At 43.5% G+C, this 21,298-nt stretch overlaps 1 protein-coding gene and 1 long non-coding RNA gene across 2 annotated transcripts in view; one reads left to right on the forward strand and one right to left on the reverse strand.

Annotated features, from left to right (window-relative positions):
- LOC139573845 (igLON family member 5-like) overlaps positions 1-21,298 on the forward strand; it is a 141,686-nt gene that overhangs the window by 112,723 nt on the left and 7,665 nt on the right. The window contains exons 3-7 of the mRNA XM_071397768.1: positions 121-353; positions 2,311-2,430; positions 13,787-13,918; positions 18,590-18,710; positions 20,863-21,014. Coding sequence (XP_071253869.1) covers positions 121-353; positions 2,311-2,430; positions 13,787-13,918; positions 18,590-18,710; positions 20,863-21,014 — 758 coding nt within the window. The remainder of the gene's footprint in view (positions 1-120; positions 354-2,310; positions 2,431-13,786; positions 13,919-18,589; positions 18,711-20,862; positions 21,015-21,298) is intronic.
- The window catches only part of LOC139573846 (uncharacterized), a 22,389-nt gene continuing 1,091 nt past the window's right edge, over positions 1-21,298 (reverse strand). The window contains exon 2 of the long non-coding RNA XR_011674659.1: positions 1-371. This is a non-coding gene — a long non-coding RNA (uncharacterized lncRNA). The remainder of the gene's footprint in view (positions 372-21,298) is intronic.

A 21,298-nucleotide genomic window follows, 5' to 3' on the forward strand; every position in this document is an offset into this window, starting at 1 on the left:
TTTGTTTTGCTTTCAGATTATTTTCTGTAATGAAAAGCACTATTCAAGTTAAATAAATTATTATTACTAAATTATCTGGGTCTTGTCTTATCCTCTGTTTTCTCCCCCTCTATCTCGAAGGTGTAAAATCGACGAGGAGGTGACCCACAAGGCGTGGTTGAACCGCTCAAACATCCTGTTTGCAGGGACAGACAAGTGGTCACTGGACAGACGGGTGTCGCTGGTCAACAGTAACACTAGTGACTTCTCCATCCAGATAGAGAGAGTGGAGGTGGCTGACGAGGGGCTGTACACCTGCAGCTTCCAGGCCAGCAACAAGCCCCGCATAGCCCACGTCTTCCTCATCGTCCAAGGTGAGTCCCTGGGGACATCTAGGTGGGGGGAAAGATGGGGTAGAATAAAACAGTGTTTTAAATCTCAAGCCCAAATCATCCCACAGTGTCTGACATTGGTTGCGTATATCAGTGAATTCGTCAAAGGATATTTAAATCATGCTAATTTGGGGGATATGGATAATTTGTTTTGGACAAGAAAAGCTAGTGAGTTATGATTTGGTGACAGCAGCCAGGGAAAAACAAAAAATGTATCTATCTCTTTGTCCAAAGGCTGTTTACAGGGTAAGTAAACACATATTTAGGTGTATTAGCCCTTTAATTGCTATATTTTAATGTGTTTACAGCACATATTGTACTTGGTTCTGTAATGGGCATGTACCACTTTATTTACGGGGTTATTTATTCACCTCCAGGTTTTAGTCCAGCAATTGTAAACACAACTTTACTTTTACTTTACAAAAAAGTTAGTGTTGTGCAGTGGATGGAGCCTTGGACTGAGCAAAGAAAGCAGCCAACTGAGTCCTTAGCAACTGATACAAGTTTACCTCTTGAGAGGGGTGGGTAGAACTGAGGGGTGGGTAGATCCTGGGGTAAGTTGGTAAGACCATATGGGCGGTTATACAGGGGGCTGTCCAAGTGCCTGACTGAATAATTGACAATGCGGGACCAGATCTGGGCCTATCGTCAAGGCAACGGTGGAGTGAGTGAGAGTTTGACTGATCCTGAGTGACGTGATTTATTGGCGCCCGGCTGCTCGGCTGATGGATTGCAGACCTTTTCTCCCTGCATGTGTCAATTGTTATGTATATTGTACCTTGTGTACTAGCATATCGCAATAATACAAGACTGGTGGAATAAAAAATATTAGGGTATATATCAACTGGCCAACACACACACACACACACACACACACACACACACACACACACACACACACACACACACACACACACACACACACACACACACACACACACACACACACACACACACACACACACACACACATACATACACATACCATGCTGCTGCGGGGATGGAGAGAGAGAGAGCAAGCTGGGAAAGTTTCAGCAGTCTAGTGTGTGTGTGTGTGTGTGTGTGTGTGTGTGTGTGTGTGTGTGTGTGTGTGTGTGTGTGTGTGTGTGTGTGTGTGTGTGTGTGTGTGTGTGTGTGTGTGTGTGTGTGTGTGTGTGTGTGTGTGTGTGTGTGTGTGTGTGTGAAGGCTAAGCCAGCCGCTCTCCAACAGACTGTTCACATAGTGCAGGCGCCAAGGAGAGGCATTTATCCGCAGGGCAAACGGGCACACAGATGACCATGTTTCCCTAGTTTCCAAGTCGCCTCACATTTCAGTCTAAGCCGCGATATCACACAAAATAATTACACCCCAGAGTCAGTGCATCAAAAAGTGATGGCCATGGTGGGTTAGCGATGGCTCCAATCTTTGCTTTATCACGAGAGTATTTTCGCCTGGCCAGAGAGTTAAAAATGGGATCCTGTAGTTAGATGCTTCGCAGAAAAACAGCCTCATGGCCAAGCTCATTAAAAGCAACGATAATGGGCCATTTAAATTCAAGGGCCATCTAGTTATCTTTCTAACTATATGCATAGTGCCTGCACTGGAATGGCAATTTAGAACAAAACAGCATTTGACGGTGGCCATGCTGTGAAAAGAAAAAAACAAGGCAACTGCCAAAGACAGAAACTTCTAGACCTTGAGTGATGTTTTCCATCCCTACATTCAACACCAAAGTGAAGAACATTCTATAGCTTTGTCTTGTTATAATAGTAGTCAGAGAATCCGTGTTTGTCATTGGTAGTATTGTTATTTTGGTAACCCCTTACTTTTATTCTTGACACTTGAGTTTTATATCTTGTTTTTGGTAGTGCAAACAGTGTGGGGAGGGCAGCTTAGGACTAGTTTCTATTTTTTGTCAAGTCATGACTGTCAATAAAACCCAACTCTTTCGTCTTGCAGTGCCAGCCAGAATCGTCAACATCTCCCAAGATGTGTCAGTGAACGAGGGGGGCAACGTATACCTCTTCTGTCTGGCGGTGGGACGACCTGAACCCACTGTCACCTGGAAGGAGAACAAATGTAAGACGCCCGTCCCTGTCTCCTGTCGTAGTACCTAGTCCTCATGTCTCCTCTCCCAGTTGCCCGTCCCTTTCCCAGTCTCTGTCTCCTGTCCTCTGTCCGCTGTCGTAGTCTATACTAACTAGTCCCTGTTCCCAGTCCCTTGTTTCTGTCCTTGTTTCCTGTCATAGTCCCCAACCTTCTGTCCCAGTCCCTTTATTTGTCCCATGTCCACTGTCTCCTGTCTCTGTCATCTGCCCTTGTTGCCATTTCCATCACACCCAGGCTGTGGCTGCTAGTTCCCTCTCATACACATCACACACTCACACACATCACACATAATTATCCACAAATAACGCGTGCCAGCCACAATCATCAGCATCTGTCACCATCCTCACTGTCGCTGCCTTTACCATGGCAACAATGCTAATAATGATGTTTGTCATTAGAACACTATTTATGTCTTCCATCATCATCCAAATAAATCACATTGGTTTTGAGGGTGGTCGTGATAAAACGTCTAACAAGCTAATTCATATCCATTTAGATTTGTTTGTGAAATGATTCCTATCCTATTACCATGTCTGCCACCATCGATGGTACGATTTTAAATGATTTATTTCATGTTGATGCATCTCATAGAATGTGTTGAGCATGTTGAAGTTACCCTGCTAGGCGTTAGATAGGTTTAGCACGGTGTTACACTGTGTTATAGTGACCTACTGGGGGTGCAACAGCTTGGAAGTAGCTGAGTCCTGCTCCATCTCCTCTCTATGGCCTGATGACACACACACCCCCTTAAAGTACATTACAGCCACTTGCTGTGCTTGTCTGCAGACCTACAGCATTTCTTCCTTGTCAGCAGTATACTCCCCCACCCTCGTTCCCTCACACACACCCCTTCAGTGTGGATTGTGAGATAGGGCAGCATTGTTATTCTGTGGGAGTCACTGCAGCGAAGCCATGGGCTGCTGGGGGAGTGGTGGTGGGGAGGAGAGAGGGAGGGGAAAGAGAAGCCTAGAGAAACAGTGAGAAGCTGCGAGATATCTGTCCCTCTATTCAGACACTGCAGTGGGTGGGAGACAAAGTGGTAGCGGGGTATCCCGCCTGGGAGTAGGGAGTCGGGACACACACTTTCAAGACAATCCACCATGCACCTGTCACTCTATTCAGACACTGCATTGGGGGATAGAACACAGCGGGACCCCTACGTAGATGTAGAGACACACAACTTGAAGACAATCCTCTGCACCTGGTACATTGGGACCGTGGTGCCATCATTCCCATGGTCACCAGGGCCCTTATTCATTAGTGCTGGCAACAGAAATAGTTTGAAAACGTTTTGCAACAGAAAACAACAGGTAGTCCCCTTCCTGTGACAGTCTATTTTCTTCCAATGGATGCCTAATGAATACATCCCAGATGTGTACCACAGTGAGTCTGTGACATGCACACACTGCTCCTAGTACTGCTCCTGCCCACTTTGTATCTCACTGATACCATCTCCATCTCCCATTCACACTCTTTCACAGACATCACCTGAACCCCCATTAAATCTGAGACATCAAGCTCTTATCATTGGACATCCCATCCATTAGACAAGACGCGCACACACACACACATACACACACACATATATTAACACAGACAAATGCCCTCACTCACACACTCCTCACTTGCCAAACAGCACGCCACATCGATGCTCTATGGCCCACCCACTCCATCGCATCAGACTCCATTCACTATGGTCTCAGTCAAACAAACAATGTCTGACAGATGCTCGACTACCGCTGATAGAGCTAGAAAGAACCAGACCACCTCTGCTACAGATACACTCCACTGCAATAGAACTCAAAGGCTCTTGCTGAGTCTGACTGCTCAGTGCTCATAAAGTGTAAACGTGCTATAGGGAAATGGACTACAGTTTCACTGCAGGGCAGATCTAAACTTTGACCTCTTTCCTTTCAACCATCCATCTGGCTTCCTCTTTTCCCCTCAGGTCTAATCTAAGTGTTTGGTTGGTGGTGGGAGTCCAGGGCTGTGTCTGAAATGGCACCCCCACACATCTCCGTCGACGCTGGCTGAGCACCCAACTCCGCCCCCGGGGAAGGGGGGCTGTTAGGCCAGAGACTGGCCTAATATATTATAGACGTCTTCTAGAAAGGAGGAAGAGACAGAGAGAGAGACAGAGAGAGAGAGAGAGAGAGAGAGAGAGAGAGAGAGAGAGAGAGAGAGAGAGAGAGAGAGAGAGAGAGAGAGAGAGAGAGAGAGAGAGAGAGAGAGAGAGAGAGAGAGAGAGAGAGAGAGAGAGAGAGAGAGAGAGAGAGAGAGAGAGAGAGAGAGAGAGAGAGAGAGAGAGAGAGAGAGAGAGAGAGAGACAGAAACAGGAAGACAAAAATAAACAGAGAAATGGAGAGGCAAAAAAAGACAAAGAGAACGAGTGGTCAAAATCAAAATAAAGAGAAAGGCACGTCCATTATTGACAGCAACCCTTGAGCAATGCCTTGCTCAAGAGCAGATGGGCAGATTTGTTTCACTTAGTCGGCTCGTGATTCAAACACGCAACCTTTCAGTTACTGTATGTCGGCAGGTAGCCTAGCGGTTAGATCATTGGTCCAGTAACTAAAAGAGTGCTGGTTCGAATCCCCAAGCCGACTAGGTGAAAAAAATTGTCAATCTGCCCTTGAGCAAGGCACTTAACCCTAATTGCTCCAGGGTCGCTGTCAATAATGGCTGATCCATGACCCCACTCTCAGGGGGAGTGGGATAAGCAGAAAACACATTTCCATTTCATACTTGTACAGGTTACAAACTTGTACATGTGTGAAACAGGACAAATATAAGCACCCCCTATTTTATATAGTGCACTACTTTTAATCAGAGCCCTAGGGGAGTCCTCTTGGGTCCTGGTCAAATTAATGCATTAAAGAGGGAAAAGGGAACTGTTTAGGAGACCTTTCGCCTTTTGGTAGGCCGTCATTGTAAAGAAGAATTTGTTCTTAACTGACTTGCCTAGTGAAATAAAGATCAAATTTAAAAAAGGATCACAAATTCTGACGCAGCCCTAGGTCTTCTTCCAGTAGTGTCTGTGTAAGCGTCTGATGGAGCTGCAGTGCAATGAGAATTCACTGGAGGACTGATTCCCTGATATGACCTCCCTGTGGAGGAACGTTCAGAGATAAGTCAGAGGGAGGCAGGGAATGAAGGGAGGGGTAGGGAGGATGCTGTGTACTGACACATTACATCACACAGCTGCTGAGAATGGAATAGCCACAAAAGTGAACATGAAATACCCCGACCGGACTTCCCTTTCTCTTTATTTTGATTTCGACCACTCGTTCACTTTCTGTATCTTTTTGTATTTCCGTCTCTCTTTCTCTCTCTCTCTCTCTCTCTCTCTCTCTCTCTCTCTCTCTCTCTCTCTCCTTTCTAGAAGCCGTCTATAAGATATTAGGCCAGTCTCTTTAAACATGTCTTCTGCAGCCCTGGTTGTGTCTCAGCGATTTGGATCTCTGGCTTCTTTCCCTTCCCTTGCCTTCCCTTCTTCCCCGGGGGCAGAGTTGGGTGCTCAGCCAGCGTCGGCGGGGATGTCACAGGGGAGCCAAATGTATTAGGCTAATGTTATGAGTGAATAACATTGCTGTAAACTCCCAACGCGTCTTGCCACCGCTGCCACTACTCGCTACAGGGTGGCGGGCGGCAGGCTGTACCGCCACTGCAGCAGCTGCAGATAATCATCTCCAGCTCAGTAGCAGCAGCTAATAATCCCCCAGTATAATCTTCAATTGGAACCTCCGCGCTAATCTCTTACAGGAATTATTGCTACCGTTTAGTGTGTCTTGCGTCAATTGTTACGCGGGTTTAGGCACATGTGTGTTTGTGGGGGGGCTGGGGGGGGGGGGTTTACTCGACAACACTGTGTGTGTGTGTGTGTGTGTGTGTGTGTGTGTGTGTGTGTGTGTGTGTGTGTGTGTGTGTGTGTGTGTGTGTGTGTGTGTGTGTGTGTGTGTGTGTGTGTGTGTGTGTGTGTGTGTGTGTGTGTGTGGAGGCCAGTGGTCCACTGACTGGCTGGCTTTTTAAAATGTGTTGTTCTGATAACTGAGCAGCAATTTAAGCTGTGGATTTCCTTGTTAGCAGACAGATGATGTATTATGTCGTGTTCCACAGACTGACTTCTTTAATGGGCAAAATTAGAGAAAAGCTTAATGGTGTTGGAGCTTGGAGGCTGCCAGAGACATCTAGCTGTGTGGAGCATCCATTCCCTTACATGGATAAAGCCAATCTATTCTAGCCTGCCGGTCTCTTTGACTCAGTAAAGACTTTTGCCGTCACGTTGCCATAGGAAAACGAGGGGTGCCAAAGTGAGCGACAGACTAATTCGCTTGTCAGTGTACTAGGGAGTTTTGTCAAACACCACATAACAGCTCCATATTGTTCTTACTGCATAGTGACGCACACACTGTTACCCCTGTCGAGTTTGGTGTGGCCAACGTTTAAAAATAAATACCTATTTATTTCTGTCGAGGCTTTGTGAAGTAGTGATGTAACATTATTGTCAAGCCTCGGTCCCTAGCTTCAGTATTTGCTGCTCACGGACATACAGGTACTCCAACACAGATCTAGGATCAGCTTCCACCTCCTCCAATCCACACCCGGCAAAAAACCCAAACTGACCATAAATCAGCATCTAGGGCAACTTTATTCTACACCTGGGTCGTGTTCATTAGGCACCAAATGGAAGGAATATAATTTGATCTCTGAGGAATTAAGCTAATTGATTACACCCAAATTGGCCATTTAAATTTATAGTATTCATGTAATTTCCAATAAATATAGTACCTAACATTCAATTTGGACCATAATTATTTCTGACAATGAGTAAGACATGAGGAATCCAATAAAATTATCAACAGTCACTCACAGACCACAGACACCAATCCCACCCCAACAAACAGTATACAGTATCAGCTCTCTGTCTGACAAGTAGTATGGAACTGCTGCTTGTGGTATTGCTTCTTCAACCTTTGTGAATCTGTTGATGGTTTTATTTCCCAATGAAGTCGCTTGTATTCTTTACCATAAATGATTGTGAAGGTACCAAGTTTTTCCCACTGTTCCTGCTGCTGCCACCACACCCTTTTCATCTCATCATGAGCAAAAGCTATTGGTTTTCTACCCAAAGTTGAAAATTAAATATTGTGATCCATTTGTGACCAACCGGCTCGATTCGGTCTTAAGTAGCAACATTTGAAATTCTGTAGAAACTCAGAGCAAGCAAATGGTATATCATACACTACAGTTTAGGAACAATGGGAAAGTAATGCTGCTTTGAAAGTTGATAAACTTGTAACCCCACTTCTGAGAAAATAGCCCTTGAATGTTTTTGTACACGTACTGGAGAGTTCTTCTTTGTCTACACCCATTCAGCATCATTCACACCCTCTTAAGCCTTAGCCCCGCCCATCTCTTTAAGGATTCACATACATGACAGCAGCCTGGTGGCCCAAAACAGCATGACTGGTGTATATTAACACCAATAAACCCATCAGTTTAAAAATGAATTTACTAACCAGGCAACTTAAAACAACTTTCTTAACAATATTTTGGTTTATTTCTAGCTTGTTAGCTAGCGAGCTAACGTTAAGTTGCAGGAAAATAAACTCACAACACAATCATTATTTACAAGTTAGCTAGCTAGCTAACATTAGGCTATAACTAGCAATGCAAATGGCTCTGAGATACAAATAATATTACTACACAGATCATACACGTAATGTTAGCTAGTGCGTGGACACACCTACTCATTCCAGGGTTTTTCTTAATTTTTTACTATTTTCTACATTGTAGAATAATACTGAAGACATCAAAACTATGAAATAACACATATGGAATCATGTAGTAAGCAAAAATGTGAAATAACACATATGGAATCATGTAGTAAGCAAATATTTGTATATTTTATATTTGAGATTCTTCAAAGTAACCACAATCTGCCTTGATGACAGCTTTGCACATTCTCTCAACCAGCTTCATGAGGTAGTCACCTCGAATGCATTTCAATTAACAGGTGTGCCTTGTTAAAAGTTAATTTGTGGAATTTCTTTCCTTCTTAATGCGTTTGAGCCAGTTGTGTTGTGACAAGGTAGTGGTGGTACACAGAAGATAGCCATATTTGGTAAAAGACTAACTCCATATTATGTCAAGAACAGCTCAAATAAGCAAAGGGAAATGACAGTCCGTCATTACTTTAAGACATGAAGGTCAGTCAATCCGGAAAATGTCTTTGGTCTGATGAGTCCAAATTTGAGATTTTTGGTTCCAACCGCCATGTCTTTGTGAGACGCAGAGTAGGTGAACGGATGATCTCTGCATGTGTGGTGAAGCATGGAGGAGGAGGTGTGGGGTTGCTTTGCTGGTGACACTGTCAGGGATTTATTTAGAATTCAAGGCACACTTAACAAGCATGGCTACCACAGCATTCGGCAGCGATACGCCATCCCATCTCTTTTGCGCTTAGTGGGACTACCATTTATTTTTCAACAGGACAATGACCCAACACACCTCCAGGCTGTGTAAGGGCTATTTGACCAATAAGGAGAGTGATAGAGTGCTGCATCAGATGACCTGGCCTCCACAATCACCCAACCTCAACCCAATTGAGATAGTTTGGGATGAGTTGGACCGCAGAGTGAAGGAAAAGCAGCCAACAAGTGCTCAGCATATATGGAAACTCCTTCAAGACTGTTGGAAAAGCATTCCAGGTGAAGCTGGTTGAGAGAATGCCAAGAGTTTGCAAAGCTGTCATCAAGGCAAAGGGTGGCAACTTTGAAGAATTTGTTTAACACTTTGTTGGTTACTACATGATTCCATATGTGTTATTTCATAGTTTTGATGTATTCATTATTATTTTACAATGTAGAAAATAGTAAAAATAAAGAAAAACCCTTGAATGAGTAGGTGTGTCCAAACTTTTGACTGGTACTGTATATATCTGAAAATGTAGCTAGCTAGACTCTCTTACCCATGTACATGGATGAACGCTTCTCCCTCTCTGTCACGGATGCCATGGTTGCCCTTAGTTTGAAGAGGTATTTGTATTAGGGATCCCCATTACTTACACTTCCTGGGGTCCAAACATATTAAAGTACTTACATTACATATACAACAAAAGATAAACAGTATATCATATAACATTATTACACCACTACATATCTACAATACAAAATGTTTAATACCACCATACAACAATATCACAATGTATGCTTATGCATGTGTTTGTACCTTTGTGTGTGTCTCTTCACAGTCCCCGTTGTTCCATAAGGTGTATTTTTACCTGTTTTTTAAATCTGATTCTACTGCGTGCATTAGTTACCTGATTTGGAATAGAGTTCCATGTAGTCATGGCTCTATGTTGTACTGTGCGCCTCCCATAGTCTGTTCTAGACTTGGATACTGTGAAGAGACCTCTGGTGGCATGTCTTGTGGGGTACAGTGAGGGAAAAAAGTATTTGATCCCCTGCTGATTTTGTTCGTTTGCCCACTGACAATGAAATGATCAGTCTGTAATTTTAATGGTAGGTTTATTTGAACAGTGAGAGACAGAATATCAACAAAAAAATCCAGAAAAACGCATGTCAAAAATGTTATAAATTGATTTGCATTTTAATGAGGGAAATAAGTATTTGACCCCTCTGCAAAACATGACTTAGTACTTGGTGGCAAAACCCTTGTTGGCAATCACAGAGGTCAGATGTTTCTTGTAGTTGGCCACCAGGTTTGCACACATCTCAGGAGGGATTTTGTCCCACTCCTCTTTGCAGATCTTCTTCAAGTCATTAAGGTTTCGAGGCTGACGTTTGGCAACTCGAACCTTCAGCTCCCTCCACAGATTTTCTATGGGATTAAGGTCTGGAGACTGGCTAGGCCACTCCAGGACCTTAATGTGCTTTTTCTTGAGCCACTCCTTTGTTGCCTTGGCCGTGTGTTTTGGGTCATTGTCATGCTGGAATACCCATCCACGACCCATTTTCAATACCCTGGCTGAGGGAAGGAGGTTTTCACCCAAGATTTGACGGTACATGGCCCCGTCCATCGTCCCTTTGATGCTGTGAAGTTGTCCTGTCCCCTTAGCAGAAAAACACCCCCAAAGCATAATGTTTCCACCTCCATGTTTGACGGTGGGGATGGTTTCTTGGGGTCATAGGCAGCATTCCTCCTCCTCCAAACACGGCAAGTTGATTTGATGCCAAAGAACTCCATTTTGGTCTCATCTGACCACAACACGTTCACCCAGTTATCCTCTGAATCATTCAGATGTTCATTGGCAAACTTCAGACGGGCATGTATATGTGCTTTCTTGAGCAGGGGGACCTTGCGGGCGCTGCAGGATTTCAGTCCTTCACGGCGTAGTGTGTTACCAATTGTTTTCTTGGTGACTATGGTCCCAGCTGCCGTGAGATCATTGACAAGATCCTCCTGTGTAGTTCTGGGCTGATTCCTCACCATTCTCATGATCATTGCAACTCCACGAGGTGAGATCTTACATGGAGCCCCAGGCCAAGGGAGTTTGACAGTTCTTTTGTGTTTCTTCCAATTGCAAATAATCGCACCAACTGTTGTCACCTACTCACCAAACTGCTTGGCAATGGTCTTGTAGCCCATTCCAGCCTTGTGTAGATCTACAATCTTGTCCCTGACATCCTTGGAGAGCTCTTTGGTCTTGGCCATGGTGGAGAGTTTGGAATCTGATTGATTGATTGCTTCTGTGGATAGGTGTCTTTTATACAGGTAAGAAACTGAGATTAGGAGCACTCCCTTTAAGAGTGTGCTCCTAATCTCAGCTCGTTACCTGTATGAAAGACACCTGGGAGCCAGAAATCTTTCTGATTGAGAGGGGGTCAAATACTTATTTCCCTCATTAAAATGCAAATCAATTTATAACATTTTTGACATGCGTTTTTCTGGATATTTTTGTTGTTATTCTGTCTCTCACTGTTCAAATAAACCTACCATTAAAATTATAGACTGATCATTTCTTTGTCAGTGGGCAAACGTACAAAATCAGCAGGGGATCAAATACTTTTTTCCCTCACTGTATGCATGGGTGTCCACGCTTTGTGCAAGTAATTTAAACCATCAGCTCAGTACATTTAGCTTGTCAACGCCTCTTACAAAAACAAGTAGTGATGAAGTCAATCTCTCTTCCACTTTGAGCCATGAGATATTAATATGCATGTCATTAATGTTAGCTCTCCGTGTACTTTTAAGGGCCAGACGTTCTGCCCTGTTCTGAGCCAACTGCAGTTTTCCTAAATCCCTCTTTGTGGCACCTGACCACACTACTGAACAGTAGTCCAGGTGCGACAAAACTAGGGCCTGTAGGACCTGCCTTGTTGATAGTGATGTTAAGAAGGCAGAGCAGCCTTAGCTACTGTTGTATCAATATGTTTTGACAGTTTACAATCCAGGTTTACTCCAAGCAGTTTAGTCACCTCTACTTGCTCAATTTCCACATTATTCATTACGAGATGTACTTGAGGTTTAGAGTTTAGTGAATGATTTGTCCCAACAACAACAAAAAATGCTTTTAGTTTTGGAAATATTTAGGACTAACCTTTTCCTTGCTACCCATTCTGAAACTAACTGCAGCTCTTTGTTAGGTCGTTGCTGTAAATGAGAACGTGTTCTCAGTCCACTTACCTGGTAAAATAACAGATAAATAAAATAAAACATTTAAAAAAGTGTTTCAGTCATTTCAGTTGCTGTAGTAGCTGACGTGTATAGTGTTGAGTCATCCTCATACATAGACACACTGGCTTAACTCAAAGCCAGTGGCATGTCATTAGTAAAGATAGAAAAAAGTAAGGGGCCTAAACAGCTACCCTGGTGAATTCCTGATTCTACCTGGATTATGTTTGAGAGTTTTCCATTAAAGAACACCCTCTGTGTTCTGTTAGACAAGTAACTCTTTATCCACATTATAGCAGGGGGTGTAAAGCCATAACACATACGTTTTTTCAGTAAGTGCAAGTGCTGTGCTTGTTGAGTGTCCTTCCCTATAAGTGTGCTGAAAGTCTGATGTCAATTTGTTTACTGTGAAATAGCATTGTATCTGGTAAAACACAATTTTTTCCAGAAGTTTACTAAGGGTTGGTAACAGGCTGATTGGTCGGCTATTTGAAGGGCTTTACTATTCTTGGGTAGCGGAATGACTTTAGCTTCCCTCCAGGCCAGAGGGCACACACTTTCTAGTAGGCTTAAATTGAAGACGTGGCCAATAGGAGTGGCAATATCGTCCGCTCTTGTCCTCAGTAATTTTCCGTTCAGATTGTCAGACCCCGGTGGCTTGTCATTGTTGATAGACAACAATAAAGACAAGAATTGTACTTCTGAATTCCACACTGACTACGTAATTCAGAAGTACAATTCTTGTCTTTCATAATTTAGTCAGATATGCTTGTATGTGTACTGTCAGTGTTTGTTGCTAGCACGTCATACCTAAGTTTGCATATCTTGCCAATGAAAAGTCTTTCAAGTACTTGACAACATCAGTGGGTTTTGTGATGAATGAGCCATCTGATTCAATCAACGATGGAGCCGAGTTTGCCTTTTTTCTGTAGACTGTAGACAGGGGTTTCATACAACAGGCTTCATTCTGTGTGTTCTCTTTTCGACTTCCTTCGCATATTTGCAATCAAACTCTAGAATTTTCTACATCTCCTTAGCTATCATACTCTGCTTCCACTGGGCATTCCACTGATTTCAAAACTCTGTCCTGCAGAACGTGGAGCGCAACACTATTGCAGTTATTTGTGATATATTTTTAAAAAGCTGCGTTAGAAAGTATGACCTACACATACTGAGCAGCCGTAGACAGATAGACAGAAGCGCGCTACATGGCAGACCAATCTGAACTTATCTCTTGGCATGTCCAGCCCATCCATTATCTCAGCCAATCATGGGTAGCGGGAAGGTTCCTGACTTTTTCCATGGCTAAACCAACTAGGCTCGTAATTTAACAATTTTATTCGTATTTACAGATGGCATACAAGTTTGTTATTAATGCTTATGAAAGTTCAGATGTTTCAGAATGCACCTCTGACCAAACATTTTTTTATGTTTATATTCAAATAACTCTCCTGTGAAGTAGTGACGTGCGACATATGCCTAGTTTGCTGAAACGAGTCACATTTAATAAACACACGAGACCAGAAAAATGTATAAAAGGGTGTGGTGGCAGTATTAGCAACAGTGGCATCTAGTGGGCAAAACTTGGTACTTTCACACTAATTGATTTAATTGACACTGAACAAACGCACATCTCAGCCTGTGATAACCTCTGGCTTCTATCCTTTGACCCTGTACTTTGTCCAACCAGATGGTCTAATGAGTGAGGGGGAGTTCCTGGACATAACAGAGATCAAGCGGCATCAGGCGGAGGAGTTTGAGTGCATCACCAACAACGGAGTGACGCAGCCCGACATACGCAAAGTCAAGGTCACCGTCAACTGTGAGTGTCCCTACAAACCAAAAACACATGCATGCACTCACATACACAGACACACAGAAACAGTCACAGACACAGACACCCCACACATAGTATACCTCCCATAAGATAATACTATACTGAACAAAAATATAAACATGCAACAATTTAAAGTATTTTACTGAGTTACAGTTCAGATGAGGAAATCAATCAATGGAAATAACTTCATTCTGCCCTATTCTATGGATTTCACATGACTGGTTACAGATACCGTTAAAAAAAAATGGGCCTCAGGATCTCGTCGCGGTATTTTATGCATTCAAATTGACAATAGTTGTCCGTAGATTAAGCCTGCCCATACCATAACTCCACTGCATCCATGGGGCATTCTGTTCGCAATGTTGACATCAGCAAACCACTCGCCTACTCGACGCCATACACATGGTCTGTGGTTGGGAGGCCGGTTGGACATACTACCAAAATCTTTATAACGACTTATGGTAGAGAAATGAACAATCAATGATTTGTCAACAACTCTGGTGGACATTCCTGCAATCAGCATGCCAATTGCACGCTCGCTCAAAACATGAGATATCTGTGGCATTGTGTTGTGTGCCAAAACTGCACATTTTAGAGTGGCCTTTTATTGTCCCCAGCACAAGGTGATTGTGCTGTTTAATCAGCTTCTTGATATGCCACACCTGTCAGGTGGATGGATTATTTTGGCAAAGGAGATATGCTCAATAACAGGGATGTAAACAAATTTGTGCACAAAATTTGAGAGAAATAAGCTTTTTGTGCATATGGAACATTTCTGGGATCTTTAATTTGAGCTCAAGAAACATGGGACCATCACTTTATATGTTGCATTTATATTTTTATTCAGTGTATGTAAAATATGACTGAATATGTAGGATTCAGTTATGTATCAATATGTATGAATTCAATATCTCAAAAGTTTTAGAACACCTACTCATTCAAGGGTTTTTCTTCTTCTTTATTTTTACTATGTTTTACATTGTAGAATAATGGTGAAGACATCAAAACTATGAAAGATCACACATGGAATCATGTAGTAACCAAAAAAGTGTTAAACAAATCAAAATATATTTTATATTTGAGATTCTTCAAATAGCCACCCTTTGCCTTGATGACAGCTTTGCGCACTATTGGCATTCTCTCAACCAGCTTCACCTGGAATGCTTTTCCAACAGTATTGAAGGAGTTCCCACATATGCTGAGCACTTGTTGGCTACTTTTTCTTCGCTCTGTGTTCCGACTCATCCCAAACCATCTCAATTTGGTTGAGGTCGGGGGATAGTGGAAGCCAGGTCATCTGATGCAGCACTCCATCACTCTCTTCCTTGGTCAAATAGCCCTTACACAGCCTAGGGGTATGTTGGGTCATTGTCCTGTTGAAAAACAAATTATAGTCCCACTAAGCCCAAACCAGATGGGATGGCGTATCGCTGCAGAATGCTGTTGTAGCCATCCTGGTTAAATGTGCCTTGAATTCTAAACAAATCACAGACAGTGTCACCAGCAAAGCACCTCCACACCATAACACCTTCTACTCCATGTTTCACAGTGGGAAATACACATGCGGAGATCATCCGTTCACCCACACTGCGCCCCACAAAGACACAGCAGTTGGAACCAAAAATCGCCAATTTGGACAAAATTCCACCGGTCTAATGTCCTAAGTTCATGGAGACTAAGAGCACCTCCTCCCAGCTGCCCACTGCACTGAGGCTGTCACCACCGATAAATTGAGAATTTCAATAAGCATTTTTCTACGGCTGGCCATGCTTTCCACCTGGCTACCCCTACCCCGGTCAAGAGCCCTGCACCCCCCACAGTAACTTGCCCAAGCCTCCCCCATTTCTCCTTCACCCAAATCCAGATAGCTGATGTTCTGAAAGAGCTGCAAAATCTGGACCCCTACAAATCAGCCGGGCTAGACAATCTGGACCCACTCTTTCTAAAATGCCGCCGAAATTGTTGCAACCTTTATTACTAGCCTGTTCAACCTCTCTTTCGTATTGTCTGAGATCCCCAAAGATTGGAAAGCTGCCGCGGTCATCCCCCTCTTCAAAGGGGGAGACACTCTAGACCCAAACTGCTACAGACCTATATCTATCCTACCCTGCCTTTGTAAGGTCTTCGAAAGCCAAGTTAAAAACAGATCACCGACCATTTCGAATCCCACCGGACCTTCCCCGCTATTCAATCTGGTTTCCGAGCTGGTCATGGGTGCTCCTCAGCCACGCTCAAGGTCCTAAACGATATCATAACCGCCATTGATAAGAGACAATACTGTGCAGCTGTATTCATCGACCTGACCAAGGCTTTCGACTCTGTCAGTCACCACATTCTTATCGGCAGACTCAACAGCCTTGGTTTCTCAAATGACTGCCTTGTCTGGTTCACCAACTACTTCTCAGACAGAGTTCAGTGTGTCAAATCAGAGGGCCTGTTGTCCGGACCTCTGGCAGTCTCTATGGGGGTGCCACAGGGTTCAATCCTCAGGCCGACTCTTTTCTCTGAATACATCAATGATGTCACTCTTGCTGCTGGTGATTCTCTGATCCACCTCTATGCAGACGACACCATTCTGTATACTTCTGGCCCTTCTTTGGACACTGTGTTAACTAACCTCCAGACGAGCTTCAATGCCATACAACTCTCCTTCCATGGCCTCCAACTGCTCTGAAATGCAAGTAAAACTAAATGCATGCTCTTCAACCGATCGCTGCCCACACCTGCCCGTCCGTCCAACATCCCTACTCTGGACGGTTCTGACTTATAATATGTGGACAACTACAAATACCTAGGTGTCTGGTTAGACTGTAAACTCTCCTTCCAGACTCACATTAAGCATCTCCAATCCAAAATTAAATCTCGAATTGGCTTCCTATTTCACAACAAAGCATCCTTCACTCATGCTGCCAAACATACCCTTGTAAAACTGACTATCCTACCAATCTTTGACTTCGGCGATATCATTTACAAAATAGCCTCCAACACTCTACTCAGCAAATTGGATGCAGTCTATCACAGTGCCATCCGTTTTGTCACCAAAGCCCCATATACTACCCACCACTGCGACCTGTATGCTCTCGTTGGCTGGCCCTCGCTTCATATTCGTCGCCAAACCCACTGGCTCTAGGTCATCTATAAGTCTTTGCTAGGTAAAGCCCTGCCTTATCTCAGCTCACTGGTCACCATAGCTGCACCCACCCGTAGCACACGCTCCAGCAGGTATATTTCATTGGTCACCCCCAAAGCCATTTCCTCATTTGGCCACCTTTCCTTCCAGTTCTCTGCTGCCAATGACTGGAACAAACTGCAAAAATCACTGAAGCTGGAGACTCATATCTCCCTCGCTAGCTTTAAGAACCAGCTGTCAGAGCAGCTCACAGTTCACTGCACCTGTACATAGCCCATCTGTAAATAGCCCATCCAACTACCTCATCCCCATACTGTTATTTATTTGATTTATTTTGCTCCTTTGCACCCCAGTAGCTCTACTTGCACACTCCTTCTGCACATCTATCAATCCAGTGTTTAATTGCTATATTGTAATTATTTCGCCACTATGGCCTATTTATTGCCTTACCTCCCTTATCGTACTACATTTGCACACACTGTATATTGACTTTTTCTATTGTATTATTGACTGTATGTTTGTTTATTCCATGTGTAACTCTGTGTTGTTGTTTGTGTCGCACTGCTTTGCTTTATCTTGGCCAGGTCGCAATTGTAAATGAGAAGTTGTTCTCAACTAGCCTACCTGGTTAAATAACGGTGAAATAAAAATACAATTAAAAACACAGTCTCCTCTAAACATTTGATGTTGAGATGTGTCTGTTACTTGAATTCTGTGAAGCATTTATTTGGGTTGCAATTTCTGAGGCTGGTAACTCTAATAAGCATATCCTCTGCAGCAAAGGTAACTCTGGGCCTTCCATTCTTGTGGTGGTCCTCATGAGAGCCAGTTTCATCATAGCGCTTGATGGTTTTTGCGACTAAATTTTAAACTTTCAAAGTTCTTGAAATGTTCCGTTTTGTCTGATCTTCATGTCTTAAATGAATGATAGACTGTCGTTTCTCTTTGCTTATTTGAGCTGTTCTTGCCATAATATGGACTTGGTCTTTTACCAAATAAGGATATCTTCTGTATTCCCCCCCCCCCCCCCCACCTTGTCACAACACAACTGATTGGCTTAAACCCATTAAGAAGGAAAGAAATTCCACAAATTAACTTTAATAAGGCACACCTGACTACCTCATGAAGCTTGTTGAGAGAATGCCAAGAGTGTGCAAAGCTGTCATCAAGGCAAATGGTGGCTACTTTGAAGAGTCTGAAATATAAAATATATTTTGACACTTTTTTGGTTACTACATGATTCCATATGTGTTATTTCATAGTTTTGATGTCTTCACTGTTATTCTACAATGTAGAAAATATAAAAAATGAAGAAAAACCCTTGAATGAGTAGGTGTTCTAAAACTTTTGGCCGGTAGTGTATGTCTTAATAATTTTAATAATAATAATAATATTTATCAACCTCAACCTTTCTCGACCTTGAAGGTAACTGAGCCTTTATTTGTCTGAGCTTAACTTTTAATCACTATCGTTGTGTACATATGTTAAAGATTTCTCTCACTTCTCCCTCCTTCTCCCTTGTTCAGACCCTCCCATGATCACAGACGTGAAGAACATGCCAGCCCAGCTGGGCAAAACGGCCATTTTGCGCTGTGAGGCCATGGCAGTACCCACGGCCTCCTTTGAGTGGTACAGAGACGACCGCAGGTAAGAAAAATACCTCCTCCTTCTCTTCCTTTTCCTTCACTTTTTCTCTAATTGGACGGTTTTGCTAGCACAGGCTGGAATATGTTCCAGGATTCATCCAATGGCATTGAGGAGTATACCACCTCAGTCACCGGCTTCATAAATAAGTGCATCGACGATGTCGACCCCACAGTGACCATACGTACATATCCCAACCAGAATGAATAGATTACAGGCAATATCCGCACTGAGCTAAAGGCTAGAGCTGCCGGACGCTTATAAGAAATCCCGCTATGCCCTCAGAAGAACCATCAAACAGGCAAAGCTTCAATACAGGTCAAAGATTTAATCCTACTACACCGGCTCTGATGCTCGTCGGATGTGGCGCGAGCCTACCAGACGGGCCTTCTATGCTCGCAACGAGGCAAGCAACAGTGAAGCATGCATGAGAGCACCAGCTGTTCAGGACGACTGTGTGATCACGCTCTCCGTAACCGATGTGAGCAAGACCTTTAAACTGGTCAACATGTAGGTTGCATCACCGCCTGGTATATTAACTGCTGGGGCTAAGCTTCCTGCCATCCAGGACCTAGGACGGCCCAAAAAATTTACAAAGACTCCAGTCACCCAAGTCATGGACATTTCTCTCTGCTACCGCACGATAAGCGGTACCGGAGCGCCAAGTCTAGGTCCAAAAGGCTCCTTAACAGCTTCTACCCCCAAGCCATAAGACTGCCAAGCAACTAATCAAATAGCTACCCGGACTATTTGCTTTTACCCCCCCCCCCCCACCCCCCACCCCCTACACTGCTGCGAATCGCTGTTTATTATCTATGCATAGTCACTTTACACCTACCCTAATGTACAAATTACCTAGTAAATATTTTCTTTACTCTATTTTCTTAAAACTGCATTGTTGGTTAAGGGTTTGTAAGTAAGCATTTCACGGTAAGGTTGTATTGTATTTGGCGCATGTGACAAATAACATTTGATTTGATTTGATTTAATAGGTTAGGTAGATTTTTTTCCTTTATTGCTAACACATCCTTTCAGATATAAACAAAGGTATTTCTCTCTCTCTCTCGCTCTCTCTCTCAAATAACACATTCCCCCTCCTCTCTGTCACTACCTCATCTGACAATTTTAATTGTCAAAATTTAACAGCACTTAAATCTACAATACTTGTTGTGCCCCATTAGACGGTTATCTCTCTCCCTTTCTCTGTCTCGCTTTTTTTTCTCTCCCCCATGGCACTTTGTTTAAATTTGAAAGGATTGGGTAAGGGTAACCAAAAAGCTGAGCTTTTACCATATTACTCATTGCAATCCAATCCTTTGCTGTCAAGAGAGAGAGAGAGAACACAGAAAAGAGAGCGAGAGGGGGGTGGGAGAGAGAGAACACAGTCTAATGGGGCACACCAGGAAGTATTGTAGGTTTAAGTGCTATTAGATTTTTATTGGAATTGTCAGGTAAGGTAGTGACAGAGTGGAGGGGGAATGTGTTTTTCTGAGATCTCTGGGGAGAATATAGTAACAGTTTCCTGCTAAGAGGTAGATTTAATGTTCTCTCTCTGTCTCTCTCGATGGCAAAGGATTGGATTGTAATAAGTAATATGGTAAAAACTCAGCTCTGTATTGGTAACACTTACCCAATCCTTTCAAATATAAACAAAATACCATGGGAGAGAGAGGGAAAAAAAGAGAGTGAGAGAGAAAAAAAGAGAGAGAGCGAGAGAGAGAAAGAGAGAGAGAGAGAGAGCGCACTCTAATAGGGCACACCCGGAAGTATTGTAGATTTAATAGCTGTTAGATTTTGACAATTAGAATTGTCAGGTGAGGTAGTGACAGAGAGGAGGGGGCTTGTAAGTAAGCATTTCACGGTAAGGTCTACACTTGTTGTATTTGGCGTATGTGACAAAGAACATTTGATTTGATTTAATAGTTTAGGTAGATTTTTTCCTGTATTTTTTCCTGTACATCCTTTCAGATATAAACAAAGTTATTTCTCTCTCTCCCTCTCTCCGTCTGTCGCTATCCCACCCCCCCCCCCCCCCCACACTCTACCCCTCTTTCTCTATCTACCTCCCCCCTCTCTCTCTCTCTCTCTGTCTCGCCCTCTCTCTCTATCTCGTCCAACTCGCTCCCTCTCTCCATTCTCTCTCTCTCTGTATCAGGCCGGTAGAGAGCGATAATACTCTGAGGATCAAGAACGAGAAGACGCGCTCACTGCTTCTCTTCACCAACGTGACGGACAAACACTTTGGCAACTACACCTGTTTTGCCTCCAACAGGCTGGGAGCCTCCAACGCCAGCATGCTGCTCTTCCGTGAGTCTCTTAAAGCATTCACACAAATACACCCACATACTTAAGCATGCATACGTACACACAGCTAGCCACATGCAAACACACACTCGTGCATGCATACCACAGGAGGTTGGTGGCACCTGAATTGGGGAGGACGGGCTTGTGGTAATAACTGGAGAAGATTACGTGGAATGGCATCAAATACATCAAACACATGGTTTGCATGTGTTTGATGCCATTCCGTTCGCTCCATTCCGGACATTATTATGAGCGGTCCTCCCCTCAGCGACCTCCTGTGATGCATA

The sequence above is a fragment of the Salvelinus alpinus genome, chromosome 4 (genome assembly GCF_045679555.1).
Source record: "Salvelinus alpinus chromosome 4, SLU_Salpinus.1, whole genome shotgun sequence".
Lineage (NCBI taxonomy): Eukaryota > Metazoa > Chordata > Actinopteri > Salmoniformes > Salmonidae > Salvelinus > Salvelinus alpinus.